Source organism: Elgaria multicarinata, chromosome 18 (assembly GCF_023053635.1).
Source record: "Elgaria multicarinata webbii isolate HBS135686 ecotype San Diego chromosome 18, rElgMul1.1.pri, whole genome shotgun sequence".
NCBI lineage: Eukaryota > Metazoa > Chordata > Lepidosauria > Squamata > Anguidae > Elgaria > Elgaria multicarinata.
In genome coordinates, this window is record NC_086188.1 from 3425348 (window position 1) to 3443164 (window position 17817).

Here is a 17817-nt window from a genome sequence, read left to right on the forward strand (position 1 = left end):
TTCTCTGTGGCGGAGGGGCCTTGCAGCCAAGACCCAGTTCATACCTACTTTTCAGAGCACTTCCAAGTGGGCCTGTCCCGCCCCAATGCTGCGTCAATTGCTGCCAGCAGCGATTACGCCTGGGGTCTCTTCTGACGCCATTGCTGCCCCCTCCCCGGTAGGGACAAAGCTGGCTGTCGCTTCCCATAGCTTCAACCGCAACTGGCCTTTAATCTCAGGCGCGTCCTAACGCTCGCTGTCTTAAAGCCAGACTTAAAGCTGGGCTTTGCAATGTAGGCGAAGGAGCAGGCGTTGTGCTGCTCTGGCCAAGTTCTTTGCAGGTCAGCCTCGCCGAGTCCCCGGAAATCTGGATGTTCTCCGCGCAGCTGAACGCGCCTGCTCTCCAGCTATCCAGAGCTGTCCGTTACCCCCACGGCCTTCCACTTTGTCCTCTCTCCGGCAAAGCCAAACCAAGCTGAAATCTTGGGCAGACTGGATGTCCCGTCCCACCCACCCCGGAGGGCTAACCGCCTGTCATTTGCGTGGGGGTTTCAGGCACCATGACCGAACAACACAGCCCATCAGAGGAGATGGCTCCAGCAGAGAGTCCAGAGGAAACAGGGCCGAGTCACAAGGTACAGTGCCAGCGACCCAATCGCCAGACGGGGAGGTGGGTTCGATTCCCTTCCTGCCCTTGCAGTGCCTATTGTCCCAACCCCCCAAATCCTGGAAAGGTTCCCTACACCCCATGGTGCCTTTTGGAAGGAAAGGAACCTCTCGTGCAAGCACTGAGTCATTACTGACTCTTGGAGGGACGCCAGCTTTCGCTGACGTTTTCTTGGCAGGCCTTATAGCGGGGTGGTTCGCCGTTGCCTTCCCCGGCCGTTATTACCTTTCCTCCAGCTAACTGGGTACTCATTTTACCGACCTCGGGAGGATGGGAGGCTGACCCGAGCAGGCTGCCTGAAACCAGCTTCCGCTGGGATCGAACTCAGGCCGTGGGGAGAGTTTCAGCTGCAGAAACTGCTGCTTTACCGCTCTGCGCTAGCAGCAAAATTCCGGTCCAAGCGCCTGTTCTACATATTGTCAGGAGATGGCGCCCTTGATGTCTTCATTCATTTCTCCAGAGACTTGCTGGTGAAAGGCCTGGGTTATTGTCCTCTATTCACGTGTTCCCGATCAGATGCAGGTGCAAAATGTGTGCCCTGACATCGCGTCCACATTTTGCCACTCTTCCACGCCACATCGTGGGCTGCCAGTTGCAGGACGTGGGGTCCTCTCCTTGCTGAGGGACACAACAGGTGACCCTGTGCATCTTTCTGTAACTTGTAGTTTAGGCCTTGGAAATGAAACTGTCCCAGAACAATGTCAGGGGAGGCTGTATTAAAACCTTCCGGCCCGTTTTATACCGGGCCATGTTCTGTTCTCAGACATTTAGCATTTGACTCCCCAAGTTCAGCTGTGTTCACAGTCTGAAATCTTGTGGGATGTCCGGTGTATCTCCCCCTAACCCCAGAAGACACTGTGGGTAAACAGCATTTCAAATCAATGGGGGGAAACAATTTTAAGATGCATTCTGTTGTTCAAAAGACCCACCCACCCCCATGTTCTCTCTCTCTCTCTCTCTCTCTCTCACACACACACACACACACACACACACACACACACACACACGGCAGGGTAGTGGATTTCCTAGGCCAAGTTCCTGGCTACCTTGCCGGGTCTGGAGATGACAGGGCAGTGGCCCAGGCTTGCTCAAGGTGTCCCAGGCCTTGTCTATAAATGAGCTAGCCACGTATGACTCGATTGATTGATTGCATTGATATCCTGTCTTTTTTCCTCCAAGGAACTCAAGGTGGCATACATAATCCTCCTCCTCTCCCTGTCTATCCTCACAACAACAACCCTGTGGGGTAGGTTGGGCTGAGAGTCTGTGACCGGCCCAAAGTCACCCAGTGAGCTTCCATGGCCAAGTGGGGAACTAGAACCCGGATCTCCCGACTCCCAATCCAATGCTCTAGCCACTACACCACACTGGCTCTCTGGGCTTTTGCCCCTATATTTTGGAAAATTGCTCACCTTCCTTTGCTTCTTACATGGTGTCCCTGAATAGCATCTTCCAGATATCTCCGTGATCCTGTCCAGAAGTTGCTGGAGACCCCAAACTAGCGTGTAAAGTGCCTTCACGGAGTGGCTCTCCCCTTGCTGATCGGACACAGGGATAGGATAGAGGAATGGCACCAGATCTGCCTTTGCCTCTTACAAAGAGCATCTGCTGGGACGCTTGTGGTTCGCTTGTGGACCAACCAGCTGCCAACTCTTCTTCTTAAACTTCAGCCCCGTTGGCAATACCATCTTCTGGAGGTCCCTTTGCCACCCCCACCCCGCGACTGTAAACATTAAATCCAGCACTGGGTGGCTTTTTTTGTCCTTCCAGGTCACCCTCTACGAGATGGAGAATTTCCAGGGCCGGAAATGCGAGCTGACGGACGAAAGTCCCAATGTCACGGAGAAAGACCTGGAAAAAGTGGGGTCCGTTCAGGTGGAGGCCGGCCCGTGAGTACTAAGAAAAAGGGGGGGGGAGGTGAGCAACTCCGTGCCTCCCTCCAGCTGAGAATAGCACTATTGTTAACGCTCCACTTTTCTTTATCCATGATAGAAGTCGCTTGCAGTGAAAGCAAAGCAAGAAAATGCAATAAAAACAGTTGTGTGGGGTTGTTTTTATATAATTCTCTGGTGCTTCTAAAACAAAATATATTTTTATGAATTGTTGTAAACCGCCCGGAGAGCTTCGGCTGTGGGGCGGTATAAAAATGAAATAAATAATAAAAGGCTTGATTTAAGAAAAAAATGCAAAGGAATGTACCAATATATAATATTACCTTCTTCCCTGCAAACAAAGGAAGGACAATCCCAATAAATAACAGGGCTAGATTGATGCTGGTGAAACATATTAACTCCTGTAATCTTTTCAACAACCTTTCAAAATATGTCAAGGTCTGTAGATAATTGAGATATTTAATACATTTGAAGAGCTATATGAATGCTCTTCTTTGATCTTGACTAGCAAGTTGGTTAGTTAATTCTGCCTCACTCCAGTTCTACTAGTCACGAGGAACGGCAGAGAGCTATGTTGACACAGAGCCCTGCCTTTACAGTTAGAAATCTTTTTCTACTACCGTTTTTTATGGCTGCTTGGATTTTAGCAGGCATTTCCCATGCATCGACTCTTGTCATAAGGACTAGAAACTTACTTTTCATTCAAAAACTGAATACCGGGGTTCTCTGGAACGTGACTTCTATGCTAGCACAGGAGAACAGCATACGCGCCATCGTGGTTACAGGCTGCCATGGCAGCGGAGTTCAGCTTTCCAGTTCGCCCAGGTTAGAAACACTCGCTCTGGCTTCTCTCCCACAGGTGGCTGGGATTCGAACGCCAGGCATTCAGCGGGGAGCAGTTTGTACTAGAGAAGGGGGACTACCCTCGCTGGGACTCGTGGTCCAACAGCCACGGCAGTGACAGCCTCCTCTCCGTCCGCCCCCTGCTGATTGTGAGTCACGGGGTTCTACGTAGAGGGACCGTGGTTTGCCCCTCTTACTTGGTTCTGTCTGCTTTGACTGGCAGCAGCCCTCCAGGCTTTAGGCAAAGGATGTGTGTGTCTTTCCCATATCCATTATTTATTTATTTATTTATTTATTTATTTATTTAGCACCATCAGTGTACATGGTGCTGTACAGAGTAAAACAATAAAATAGCAAAACCCTGCCGCATAGGCTTACATTCTAATAGAATCATAATAAAACAATAAGAAGGGGAAGAGAATGCACCAAACAGGCACAGGGGAGAGTAAAACTAACAGTATAAAAGTAAGATCAAAATCAAGTTTTAAAAGCTTTAGGAAAAAGAACAGTTTTTAGCTGAGCTTTAAAAGCTGCGATTGAACGTGTAGTTCTCAAATGTTTTGGAAGAGCGTTCCAGGCGTAAGGGGCAGCGGAAGAAAATGCACAAAGCCGAGCAAGGGAAGGAGAGACCCTTGGGCAGGTGAGAAACATGGCATCAGAGGAGCGAAGAGCACGAGCGGGGCAATAGTGTGAGATGAGAGAGGAAAGAGAGGAAGGAGCTAGACTGTGAAAATATCCAGTGACCTGATCCTTTTATAATTACAACCTGCAAGGTTTTGCTGAACTTTATACAGGACAATGGCCACCAATTTGGATGGCTTTAAAGAAGGGTCAGATAAATTCCTGGAGGAAAAGGCTATCCATGGCTACTAGCCCTGATGGCTATGTGCTGCCCCCAGTATCCGAGGCAGTAAGCCTGTGTGCACCAGTTGCTGGGGAACATGGGCGGGAGGGTGCTGTTGCACCCGTGTCCTGCTTGTGGGTCCCTGGTTGACCAACTGTGTGAACAGAGCACTGGTCTAGATGGACCCTTGGTCTGATCCAGCATCAGGGCTCTTCTGATGTTCTTACCTGAGCTATGGTCCCTGCCCTAGACAGGTTCATGGAACATAGACCTATTTACTGATATGAGCTCCAGTGACCAAGTGGATCACCTTGTCCTGGTTTCGTTGTGGGCCTTGAGCACAGAGAACTTCCTCAGAGATCCTTTTCGCTGGAGTTTCCGGCAGGGATTGAACCGAGGACCTCCTCTGGTTGAGGCAGCTGCTCCTCCATGGACCCAAGCCACGGCCCCTCTCTTCTTCCCTGTGGCACATTAAGGGAGACTTTGGGGAGCAGCTCGGCTGCACCCACCCATCTTCCCCCTCCCGCTTGTCCCTCCCCCCGCAGGACAGTCCGGACCACAAGATCCACCTGTTTGAAAATGCCGGCTACGGTGGGCGGAAGATGGAGATTGTGGAGGACGACGTGCCGAGCTTGTGGGCTCATGGCTTCCAAGACCGCGTGGCCAGCGTCAAGGCCTTGAACGGAATGTAAGGAGCGGGCGGGCGGGATTTTCCGCGGGAGGAGGAAAGGTAGACGCAGCAAGGGGGAAACCCAGGAGGGCAAAAGGGAGTGGAAAAGACGACATTGCTTGGACCCCCGTAAAACACTGTGATTTGATTGCACAGTAAAAGCTTCGGCTGGAAGCTTCCCTCTTTTGTCGGCTGGTTTTAATACCCTCTGTTTTTGTCCGGGGTGTGTGTGTGTGTTGTAGTTGTAAGGGAGCTTTTGTCAGTTGAAAGGGCAGTATCATAGAACCACAGAATAGTAGAGTTGGGAGGGTCCTCTAAAGCCATCAAGTCCAACCCCCTGCTCAATGCAGGAATCCACCTTAAAGCATCCCTGACAGGTGGCTGTCCAGCTGCTTCTTGACGGTCTCCAGTACGGGAGAGCCCACAACCTCCCTAGGGAATTAGTTCCATTGACGTACCGCTCTAACAGTCAGGGCGTTTTTCCTGATGTCCAGCCGGAATGGGGCTTCCTGTCACTTTAGCCCATTATTCCATGTCCTGCACTCTGGGATGATGGAGAAGAGATCCTGGCCCTCCTCTGTGTGACAACCTTTCAAGTCTTTGAAGAGTGCTATCATGTCTCCCCTCCATCTTCTCTTCTCCAGGCTAAACAGGCCCAGTTCTTTCAGTCTCTCTTCCTAGGGCTTTGTTTCCAGACCCCGGATCATCCTGGTTGCCCTCCTCTGAACATGCTCCAGCTTGTCTGCATCCTTCTTGAAGTGTGGTGCCCAGAACTAGATGCATGATATTATCAATTATGTCCAGTTCTGTTTTTTTGGAGATGGATGGGAAATGATACCTTTCCGGTGACCCTTCCAGCTGCCCCCTTGTTGTGGAAGATGCACCACAGACCATCTCTTGACGTTTCTTTGTTGCCTCTCCTTTGTCCCTCTGTCTCTGCAGATGGGTGGGGTACGAATACCCCGGGTACCGCGGCCGGCAGTACATCTTTGAGAAAGGCGAATACCGCCACTGGAATGAGTGGGATGCGAGCCAGCCCTTGATCCAGTCAGTACGGCGTGTCCGGGACCAGCAGTGGCACAAAAGAGGCTGTTTCGAGGAGAGCTAAAAGAATCCCATTCATTGAGGCGGCGGGAGCGAAGAAACTGAACCAAGGCCCTCTCCCTGAAGCGGTGCCGGAGTCCCTATGTGTCAAAACAACCACAAAAAGGAAGTTCTAATGCTCTCAATAAAGTTCTGAGCCGCCGAGGCTTCTGTGTTGTAGCCGTGCCTCCTCTGCTTTCTTGTTCCTTGCGATTCTCCCCTCTGCCCACCCCCAAAAAGGTTGATTCCAGTAGAGCCCTGTGTCTGCCAAAACGCAGCCTGTGGTCTGCATCGGGTTGTCCAGCCTCTACGGTTCACCCACCGAACTTTAGCGTGTTTCCATTCCCACCCGACTGAGGCAGAATCTCTCTGGACAGTTCACAAAATTAAGGGTAAAAACCACAAGGCGCATAAATAGAATAAAACAACATACGATCTAAAGCAGAGTGAAACAGCCACAGAATAAAGTCAAAGTAAGATGCAACTACTTCGGAGAACAGTGACGGAGCGAGGATGTCCAAAGCATCTTTAAAATCTAAATGACTAAAATGCCTGGAAGAATTAAAATCATAATAAACTTCACCTAGAACCAAAATATACTACAGTGTAGGCACCAGGCGAGCTTTTCTAGGGAGGTCGTTCCGTAAGTGATGGATCTCACCACTGAAGTCCCCCCATTTCTCTCTCTCTCTCTCTCTCTCTCTCTCTCTCTCTCTCTCTCTTGTAGCTACTTGCGTTGCCTCATTTGGTGGGGGCAATTCAGAGGGTGAGCTTAGGGTCCGGGTAAGTATATATATTAACTCTTATTCACCTTTCCAACAACCTTTTAAAATATGTGAGGGGCTGAAGATCTTTGAGATATTTACCGTATTTCTTCGATTGTAAGTCGCCATCGATTGTAAGACGCACACTAATTTCAGTACCACCAACAGAAAAAAAAAGCCCTAAGACACACCCGCGATTCTAAGACGCACCCTGTTTTTAGAGATGTTTATATGGGGGGGAAAAGTGTGTCATAGAATCGAAGAAATAGGGTAAGATATTTGAAGAGCTATATGAATGCTCTTCTTTGACGTCTATTTAGGAAGTTGGTTAGTTAATTCTGCCGCACTGAACTCCCGTTCTACTAGTCATGAGGAAGTGGCGGAGAGCTACGCCGGGCACAGAGCCCCGTCCTAGAAATCTTATTATCTCGCAGCTTTTTTTAAATGGCTTTTTGGATTTTAGCAGGCATTGCCGATGCACTTTTAAGCATAACCCCTTAAGTCAAAAGGACTAGGCGCTTATTTTTCATTAAAAAATGGCATGTAGGAGGAGACTCTCCTAGGTCCCATGATGTTTAAGGCTTGAAAGGCAAATTCCAGCACTTTGAACTAGGCCTGGAAACAGACCAGAAGCCCTGTGCGTTCTGCAAACCTACCCTTCTCATGAAATCATAGAATAGTAGAGTTGGAAGGGGCCTATGAGGCCATCGAGTCCAACCCCCTGCTCAGTGCAGGAATCCACCTTAAAGCATCTCTGACCGAGGGCTGTCCAGCTGCCTCTTGAAGGCCTCTAGGGTGGGAGAGCCCACAGCCTCCCTAGGTAACTGGTTCCATTGTCGTACTACTCTTAACAGTCAAGACGTTTTTCCTGATGTCCCTCGGCTGCAATCCTGTCCCCCCCGCCCAACCTGTCCCAGCCATGTCGGTTCTGTATGAATGCCTGAAAGAAGCCCTTTTCTTAAGGGATCCCCAGAGAGGGATGGCTCCACCTGCCGAACGAGTCAAGACTTCCGTAGAGGCTGGGCCTGAAGAGCGTCTCTGAAGAAGATGCAAGGAGCCTGGTGGGATGCCAAAGGCATCTCCTCCTTTGGAACCACCCAAGCGGGCTCAGTTCAAGCGGATGTCTATGGACCACTGGGCTTCAAGCTCTTTTCCACATCGGGGCTTGCGCAGATGGGTCCAGGGATCTACATCAACTAAGATTAGGTTGTCCTGCCCATTCTGAGAGCAAGGATGTGCAAAGGACTCTTCCCTGCTGGGGTACTTGGTGCCATATGGCAAAGGTCTCCGTGGGCAGGGCTGTGGAAAAACCCTTCTCTGCCAGAAAGACGGCAGAGGCACTGCCAGTGAGAGCAGGCAATAGGAGGCTAGTTGCACCCAGGGTCCGACTTGGGAGGAGACAGCGACCTATGCCTGTATTTAAACAGGAGGCCCCATAGCTCAGTGGTGGGGCACATCCTTTGCGTGCAAAAGGCCCCGTGGTCCTATCTCCATGCCTCTCTTTGCTGGCAGTTGGAGTAGACCCTGCCTCCTCCAACCTCTGGCACCTTCCAGATGTGTTAGACTACAACTCCCGTCATTGCCAGACAGAAACAGCACCTCCACTACCACAGCCTCTCACAACCTGGGGCCCTTCCAGATGTGTTGGGCTGCAACTGGCTGGGGTTTATGGGGACTGTAGTCCAGCACTTATGGAGGGGGCTGAATTGGAGGAGGCTGGAGTGAATGGACCCTGGGCTGGACGGTTTGGGACATCTGGGTCTTAGGTGCCAAATGGTGCGGCAAAATAATAATAATTATTATTATTATTATTATTATTATTATTATTAATAATAATAATAATAATAATAATAATAATAATAATATTTCTTGCCCGCCTCTCCATTTTGGAGGGGAACAACAATAAATGATAAAATACATAATACTCAATTAAAACACAATATACATGGTTCAAAACATCCTAAAAACATTTTAAAAACATCTTAATGGATTTCTGCAGCAAGCTGAACGATGCGGAATTTTATTTATTTATTTATTTATTTATTTATTTATCTATCTATCCTTTTATTGTGAATTTAACAGAACAGAAAACAAATTGCGAAATAAATAAAAAAGGAATAAAAATGACATCCATTAGGAATGTCTTTCCCCCCCCCCATCAAACGCGCCGTTCTTAAAAATGTGACGTTTCTTGTAAAAGATTTTTGGAAGCTCCAGCTGTCACTGGCTCTGAAGAGGGACGGAGTGCTGTGAAAACATCACGGCGCTGCCATCATTTCCGGCGATTCGCTGTGGCCGTCTTTTGCAGCAGCCTTCCATCTCACCCCGAGAGTCCAAGGACCAATTTATTTATTTATTTATTTATTACATTTATATACCGCCCCATAGCTGAAGCTCTCTGGACAGGATCGCCGCGCCTGAGTGGTAGTGCCCAATTCTTCAGATTCATGAAGCTGTCAAGAAATGCGTATGCAGGTGCAGATGGCGTGCTGATCCCTCCCCCCAAATTTATGGGATCCAAAAGAGAGCAGTGTCCTATTCCGATACACATGGCAGGCGATCCAGTTGAAGATCGTGCACCTCTATCAGCCCCGCTAACCAGAAAGGCACACAAACAAGAAGATTTCCAAATATTATTACCGTCTGCAGATAGCAAGAACAGAGAAGTCCACAGGTACTGAATGCATTCTCAGAATCACACCCAACTTTAGACTCTGTAAAGGAGGTTCCAATCGAGAACATACTGCACAACTCTGGTACTTTTAAGCAAAGTACAGATAGAACCTCTCTAAATCAGAGCAAAGGCCAAAGGCAGATTATGGCTACTCTGCTGAGACACCAGCTGCCTTTGGCTCTCCCTCAACTGAGTACAGACTCAGGATCACTTCATACAGATGAGTTATTGTGCCTTAGCTGTTAACAAGATCCTGTACATCTTAAAATACTTTGCTAGACTGTGGGGATTCTAGTAAAAAGAAGAAAAGTTAACCAGCCAAGACTGACTGGAACCTAGATCTCCCCAATTCTAATACAAGGTTGATTATTTTGTTGCTATTTCAGCTCCATCCCCTCCCCGCTCCATCAATCCATGCCCATATTTCGCAGCTGGCATTTAAGCTCTTCGCCCTGTTAATCTACCACCACCCCATGGAATTGGCATAAGGCGGGGAGGTGGTATTGGGTTCACACACGCTAGTGGAGTCTGAGGGCCATACCGTGCCTGATGTTTGATGCTCCTTAGCCTCTAGACTGCAGCTTTGCAAAAATGCAAATTGCACCAGCTGAAGGTGTGCTAATTAATGGGAGAAACCAGCAGACGTGGCAGGGAATTTTAACCTTTTCCTCCATCGCTACAGTCCGAAGGAAAATCCTTTGAAGGTGAAATTTGCATTGGAAAGAGATATTCAAGTGGCACTGATGGGGGATTCTCCCCCACCCCCAGAAAAAAGTAGCTTAGAAGACTTTCCTTGGGACTGTAGCAGGGGAAAGGGTTAAATCCCTCCTTTGTGTCTGCTGTGATCCCATTAATTAACACCCCCATGCAACTTGCTCCATCTGGGTTCCCCCAAATGTGCTTCACTTTCTCAGGCTAACTTAGAAATCCCCCCTCTGCTCTGACCACATTTGCTTCCTTTCCCTCTGATTATGGACATGCTGACTCAAAAGTTAAGTTTTGGTTGGATGAGAGAGGGGGGGAAACTATTTAAAGATACCATTTCGGCCTTCACCATCCAAGGATCCTCCAAATATTTTATCATTCATTCATTCATTCATTCATTCTTTCATTGCATTTATATCCCACCTTTTTTCCTCCAAGAAACCCAAGGTGGCATACATACTTGAAAATTCACTTGTTTTCAATAGCTTTTAGTATTTTAGCTTGATTTACTGTTCTTATTACTATGATTATTCTCTTATTTCTGTTTTGTGAACCCCTTCCCCCCTTCATATGTTTTAACGTGATTTTAGATTGTGAGCCTCTAGGCAGGGTATCGCTGTTTTATTTGTATATTTTGTACAGCACCAAGTACATTGTTGGTGCTATATAAATAATAATAATAATAATAATAATAATAATAATAATAATAATAATAATAATAATAATAATAATAATATAATCCTCCTCTCCATGTTATCCTCACAACAACAACCCTGTGAGGTAGGTTGGGCTGAGAGGCTGTGACTGGCCCAAAGTCACCCAGTGGGTTTCCAGGGTTGGGTTGTTGGGTTATTGTGCCAGAACTTTTCTCCTTCTGGAACTCTGTTTGTGCTCAGAAACAAACACACATCATGCAGGTCTTACACAGCAGAGCTGGTTTATTTCCTTCAGGCTTCTATGCAGTCCAATTCAGATCAGTTCAGATCAGCACACTGAGGCATACACAGAGAGCAGTGATCGTAGAGCAGTGATCAGAGAGCAGCGATCAGTTCCATTTTACACAAGTGAGAAACTATATACACATCTTACACAATTCTTATCTACATTACATACAGCTGTGATGAGGCTAACTTAGAATCTTGGCAAGGTTCCCAGAACAGCCTCTATCTCAAGGTAATTGCCCACAGATAGTCTTTCTCTGTTTAACCCTGAGATAGCCATACACACACAATTTTAATGACTAAGCAAGTATTTCTTTTCATATACTTAACAGTCCTCCTCTTGCGCATGTTGTTTAAATTGTGTTACAATCTGAGACCCAGCTTTAAAAGCATCTCTTTGTGTTTTACCATTGATACTGGTTTTGTGAATAAATCAGCCAACATCATTTCAGATGGACAATATTCAAGCTTAATCCAGCCCTTCTGAATTATATCTTTCACATGAGAATAACGAACATCCACATGTTTAGTTCTTGGTTTACACTTTTCAGATGTAGCCATACTAATACATGCCTGATTATCCTCAAATATGGTTACTGGTGTCTCAATTTCCAACCTTAGATCAGCAAATAATTGTTTATACCATTCAATCTCATTACAAGCCAGAGATAAGCTGATATATTCTGCTTCTGCACTAGAGGTTGCTACACAATTTTGTTTTCTTGTATACCAATCAATCAAGGATTGATTGTAAAAGAATGCTGCTCCACTGGTAGACTTTCTATCAATTGCGTTAGCCCAGTCAGCATCTGCATAAACACAGAAATTTCCATCTTTGTGTGTAGATATTTCCAATTTGTGATTGATTGTACCTTTTAGATATCTCAATACACGTTTTACAGCTGTCCAATCAGTTACAGAAGGTTTTGTCATTTTTCTGCTTAAAAGATTTACAGCAAATGTAATATCTGGTCTACTTAGGTTTGCTAGATAAAGTAAACTTCCAATCACACTCTGATATTTCTGTATGTCTTCCATTTCAGTACTGTCTGTCTGATTTTGAAAATCAGTGACCATAGGAGTGGCAACAATTTTACAATTCTCCATGCTGTGTTCTTCCAGCAATTTTTTAATTTTGCCACTTTGTTCAATCAGAAATGACCCTGTGTTAGAATCTTTTGAAATTTGCATTCCCAAATAACTTTTCACTGAACCAAGGTCTTTTAACTCAAAATGTCTTTGCAGCTGGTTTACAAATGTGTTTTTCTGTTCTTCTTCATTAAAAACCAGTAACAAATCATCTACATAAATCAGCAAATACACTACATTTGAACCATCCTGTTTTGTGTACAAACAATGATCAGCTTTGCTTTGTTTAAAACCCATTTTGATCAATACATTGTCCAGTTTCTTATTCCAACACCTTGCTGCTTGCCTCAAACCATATATGGATTTTTTCAATTTACAAACTAACCCTGGATTTTTAACAAAACCTTTTGGTTGAGTCATGTAAATTTCCTCTGTTAAATCTCCATATAAGAAAGCTGTTTTGATGTCAAAATGAAATACATTCAATTGTTTTTCTGCTGCAATTTTTAACAAAAGTTTTACACTTGAGTATTTTGTTGTAGGTGCATAAACTTCTTCAAAATCTATTAGATATTTTTGAGCAAATCCTCTTGCTACCAATCTTGCTCTGTAACGTTCCACCTGTCCTTTCTCATTTTGTTTTACTTTGAATACCCATTTACAGGTAATGGCTTTACGACCTTCAGGTAAAGGTACTAGCTCCCACGTTTCATTTTTTTCCATTGCTCTGATTTCCTCTGACATTGCTTCATGCCAGCCCTGAGCTTCTGTAGGTTCCATTTCCTGAATTTCCTCAAATGAAGTAGGTTCATAGGCTATTAGTAAAGCTCTATGAGAAACCTGTTTGCTTTGGTATTCATCTGAGTAACGAATTGGAGCTTTGCGTTCCCTTTCTGGTCGCTTTGGCATAGTTACAGGCATAGTTTCCTCCTCTACAGTTTCTTCCCCCTCCCTCTCTTGCTGAGATTGTTCAGGAATTTCTTCTGTTTCTACAGCTTTCTGTTCTACAGGCAAACTTACATACTGTTTTGTTTCCTGCATTTGTTCATGAAAAACTACATCTCTGCTCACAATTACACTTTTGTGATATGGAGACCACAAACGATAGCCTTTTGTTTGTGTATCATATCCCAACAGTTTACATTCCAAACCTCTTTGAGCTAGCTTTCCTGGTCTGTTTTCTTTCTGAACATGAGCAAAACATTTACTTCCAAAAACCCTTATATGTGACACTCTAGGTTTTCTTTTGTAAAACATTTCATATGGGGTTTTTTCATGTACAGAGTGGTAAAGCCTGTTTAACAAATAATTTGAGGTGGACAAAGCTTCTGCCCAGAACAGGTTAGACAATCCTGACTCTTTCAATAGAGCTCTTAACATGTTCTGCAAGGTTCTGTTTTTCCTTTCTGCAACTCCATTTTGAAATGGTGAATATGGAGCAGTAAGGTCATGTTGTATACCCTCATCACTGAGGAATTTTTTAAATTGGTTGCTAAGAAATTCACCTCCCCGGTCCGTTCTTAGATTAGCTATAGGTTCTTTAAATCTATTTTTACTCCACTTAACAAAGGCTTTAAACTTTCCAAAAGTTTCACTCTTCTGTTTTAACACATACACAAATCCAAATCTACTGTAATCATCAACAATAGACAAGAAAAATCTGTTTCCTCCTTGACTTGTCTCAAAAGGACCTGCAAGATCTGCATGTATTAATTCAAAAATTCTTTTTGTTGTTCTCTCACTATGTTTTGGAATGTTTGACTTATGACACTTGGTTTCACTGCATACATTACATTCTACATAGTTAGAACATGGTTTGATTTTCACCCCTTCACACAATTCTGGAATCTTAGAAATTGTTTTATAGTTAGCATGACCAAACCTTTTATGAGTCAAATGGATGCACTCTTGGTGTGGTTTGCAATTGGCTATTGTTTTTGTTGTGACTTTGCTGGCTACAACTTCATTTTCTGTACAAGTATTAATCACATACAAAGCATCTTTCATTATTCCCTGCACACACACCTTGTTTCCCTGTTTTATAGTACAATTTTCTTCAGTAAAACAAACCTCATATCCCATTTCTGTTAACTGAAACACACTTAGAAGGTTTGTTTCTAATTCTGGTACATATAAAACACTTTGTAGTTCAACTCCCAGACAATCAAAATATACATTACCCACACCACAAATCTGGATTTTTGTTCCATTTGCAAGGGTAACACACTTTTGCTCTGAAGTAGAAGTTTCCAAGGTAACAAATGAAAGTTTGTCTTTTGCCATACTTATTGAAGCCCCAGAGTCCAAAAACCAAGGATTCATTGTCTCTTTGACTCTTGCTAGAAGACACTTCTTTGTTGATTCAGCTTCATTCATTTTGTTTTCTTCTCTCCACTTTGCTGTCGACTGCTTTTTCTTTTTCTTGTTGCAATCCCGCCTTAAGTGTTCTGTGGAACCACAATTAAAGCATTTCCTTGCCTTTAATGCAGCCACCACATCAGAAGATTTATGGCTTTGTTGAAATTCAGCCACAGGATGTTTAAGGCTCTGTTGTTTTGAAGCTTGTCTTCTTTCATAGGTTTCCAGTAGTTTTCCAGCTACATACTCGAGGGTTAAATTTTTCTCCTCTTGACTTTCCATCATGGTGACAACTGCGTCGTACGATGAATCAAGACTTGACAAAATCACATAGACTTGGTGTATAGTTGTAAACTCCATCCCTCGTGCCCTGAGTTGATTGAAGATTTCTCTCATGCTTTTCAAATGGTTTGACATAGACTCCCCTGGTTTCAGCTTCATTCCATACAGCTTCCGGGTTAGAATTATTTTACTGCCCGCTGTTTCTCTTTGATATACAGCTTGTAGCGCATTCCAGCACTCTTTTGATGTATTCAAAAACTGAATGAAGGAAATTTGAGAGTCTTCCACAGCTAATGCAATAACTGCCATTGCTTTTGCATCATCCTTAAACCATTTAGCATTCTGTGGATCTGCTCTATCTGGTGGATCCTCTGTGACTACATACCACAGTTCAGCCTGAATCAGATACATTTGCATTTTGTAAGACCATAATGCATAGTTAGAGTCATTCAGCTTTTCCAGCAATTGATGCAAACCAGACATATTAGCTCCTGCCATTTCCTCTGCTTTAGGAATTGGTATCTCACCGTCCTTCTGCTCAGAGTCCTCCTCAGAGTCAGCCGACTGAGATTTTTCCTCACTTTGCAGCACTGGCTTTAGCTTGATGTCTTCCTTTATCAACAGTTTTCTGTTTTAGCAGACTCCTGGTTCTGGTTCTGATACTGCACCGTTCCCATCAAGTTCTGGTTCTTCTGCCTGGGTTAAGCTGGCGTAGACTTGCCTGGACTGGACTGGGCCCATAACCTTTGTTGGGTTATTGTGCCAGAACTTTTCTCCTTCTGGAACTCTGTTTGTGCTCAGAAACAAACACACATCATGCAGGTCTTACACAGCAGAGCTGGTTTATTTCCTTCAGGCTTCTATGCAGTCCAATTCAGATCAGTTCAGATCAGCACACTGAGGCATACACAGAGAGCAGTGATCGTAGAGCAGTGATCAGAGAGCAGCGATCAGTTCCATTTTACACAAGTGAGAAACTATATACACATCTTACACAATTCTTATCTACATTACATACAGCTGTGATGAGGCTAACTTAGAATCTTGGCAAGGTTCCCAGAACAGCCTCTATCTCAAGGTAATTGCCCACAGATAGTCTTTCTCTGTTTAACCCTGAGATAGCCATACACACACAATTTTAATGACTAAGCAAGTATTTCTTTTCATATACTTAACAGAGTGGGGACTAGAACCTGGATCTCCCAACTCCCCGCAACTGGAGATGTCCAGGTTGGAGAAGCCAGTGTTATTTGGTTGCTGGTGTGTCTTAAAGCCTTTCAGGTTGCTGATTGTCCCAATTCCTTTGCCCGTTACTCCACCGCTCCTGCACTGGCCTTCCCTTCAGGGGTGGCTTACATGGACCCCAACTAACATTCAACCATATCGCTCAGCAATATTCAGGGCCGGTGCTACCATAGAGGCCACTCAGGCGGCTGCCTAGAGCGCCAAGCTAAGAGGGGCGCCGGGCACAGCACAGCACTCACGCGCGTTGGCTGTGAGCCAGCCTGGCCCGAGGATTCAGCTGGGCCTGGGCGGGTGAGATGGTGCACCACGCCCGCCCAGCCGAAGCAAAGCCAGGGGCGCTGGGGTGGGGGTGGGGCAGCTCCATGTTTGGACTTCCAGAATGCGCCTGGAAGAGAGAGAGAGAGAGAGAGAGAGAGAGAGAGAGAGAGAGAGAATGTACGGGTGAATGGGGTGCATGGGGTCTTTGAGTGAATGCATGTGTGCGTGCGTGTGTTTGTTTGGAGTGAGTGATGCTGAGTGTGTGTGTGCACACGCATGCGAGTTGGGGGGGATGATTTGGAGGTGATATTCCTATTAAAAATAATGCATTTTAGACCCATAGACGTTCCTTTCTAATTTGTTTGCTATAATTGGCATGACGTATTTCTTGCACTTTAAAATAAATTTAGCAGTTTCAAGTTTTGTGCTTCTTATTTTTTCCAGGAAACATCTGTTCTTAAAAATCAAAGTTGGCATTTTTGGGTGGGGTGGGGTGGGGGGTGGGGTGAAAGTAGCTCACCTTGCCTAGGGCGCAAAATAGTCTGGCACCGGCCTTGGCAATATTCTATTACTAGGCTCTATCAATTGCATTCCAACTAATACCCAACACTGCTTGGCAATTATGCACTGCTTTTTAACCTATGGGTGGGAAAGAAATAGGACGTATTCTCTTACTCTTGCTGAACCTGCAAGCTGGAAGGAAGAAGGAGCGTGGCGAAACTCATGCCGTTTATGGGGTTTTCCACCTGCTTTTAAATATGCTATCATTTCTCAGATTGGGCCCTCAAACATTTGTTCCTTAATCAATAACTGAGTAACTCAACAGAAGCCCCCAAACAGAATTTCACCTCAATAGCATTGGTATTTAAAAATGACATTGAAAATCCACGGGAATTCATGAATAGGGCCGTATCTTATCTCCAGAGCAAAACTCAATAGTTTGGTCGACCAAAATATGGGGGTGAGGGGTTAGAGGGGAATGACCCCCAATGATAAAAAAAACCCTCTGTCCATTTGGAGAAAGGACGGTGGTCGTCAAGAAAAGGACCTGCGAAAACTTGTGAGTGGCCAGTAACAAGCATGTTATAAAGCGCTCATCTGAGTTTGGTTCTCTCCATGACAAATCACTGGGGCTGCGGCCGAATGCATGTGGGTTGGAAAAGGGCCACCTTCCCTTAAAAAACAACACTTTTTTTTTAAAAAAAAACCCTCTAGCTTGCAACTGCTGATCTTGGCATTTTTCTCTCCTTCCTCCTCCATGGCGTGTTGGGTTTGTCCATGAGCGACAGTCTCCCTCTGACACGACCCTCGGGCCAGTCTGGGCCGGGAGCCGCATTGTTCCAGAGAGATGCCCGGGGGCTTGGCACTCGCCATGCTGAGCTCAACAAAACCCACTCCCCTTGCCCGCAGACCTGACAAAGAGGGTGTCTCCAAACTGAAAGCTCATGAAATAACTCTGCCTCTTGGTCTTTAGGCAGGACAAAAGGCCGCGGCGGGTCAGCTGACCTCCGTTTTCATTGCAT

General features: G+C 45.4%; 1 protein-coding gene across 1 annotated transcript; it reads left to right on the top strand.

Moving 5' to 3' along the window:
• The first annotated feature begins 530 nt into the window (after positions 1-530).
• Positions 531-6090, top strand: CRYBB3 (crystallin beta B3). Its single transcript, XM_063144394.1, has 5 exons — positions 531-614; positions 2417-2535; positions 3398-3530; positions 4771-4913; positions 5838-6090. Exons 1-5 carry the CDS (start codon positions 540-542, stop codon positions 6001-6003), a joined length of 636 nt encoding a protein of 211 aa, XP_063000464.1. The 5' UTR covers positions 531-539; the 3' UTR covers positions 6004-6090.
• Positions 6091-17817: the final 11727 nt, after the last annotated feature.

Excerpts from the sequence above, each read along its gene's own strand:
- CRYBB3 (XM_063144394.1), top strand. The coding sequence starts at position 540 with ATGACCGAACAACACAGCCCATCAGAGGAGATGGCTCCAGCAGAGAGT. Across the intron at positions 2,536-3,397 it reads GTTCAGGTGGAGGCCGGCCC|GTGGCTGGGATTCGAACGCC; the intron begins GTGAGTACTAAG and ends TCTCTCCCACAG. Across the intron at positions 4,914-5,837 it reads GTCAAGGCCTTGAACGGAAT|ATGGGTGGGGTACGAATACC; the intron begins GTAAGGAGCGGG and ends CTGTCTCTGCAG.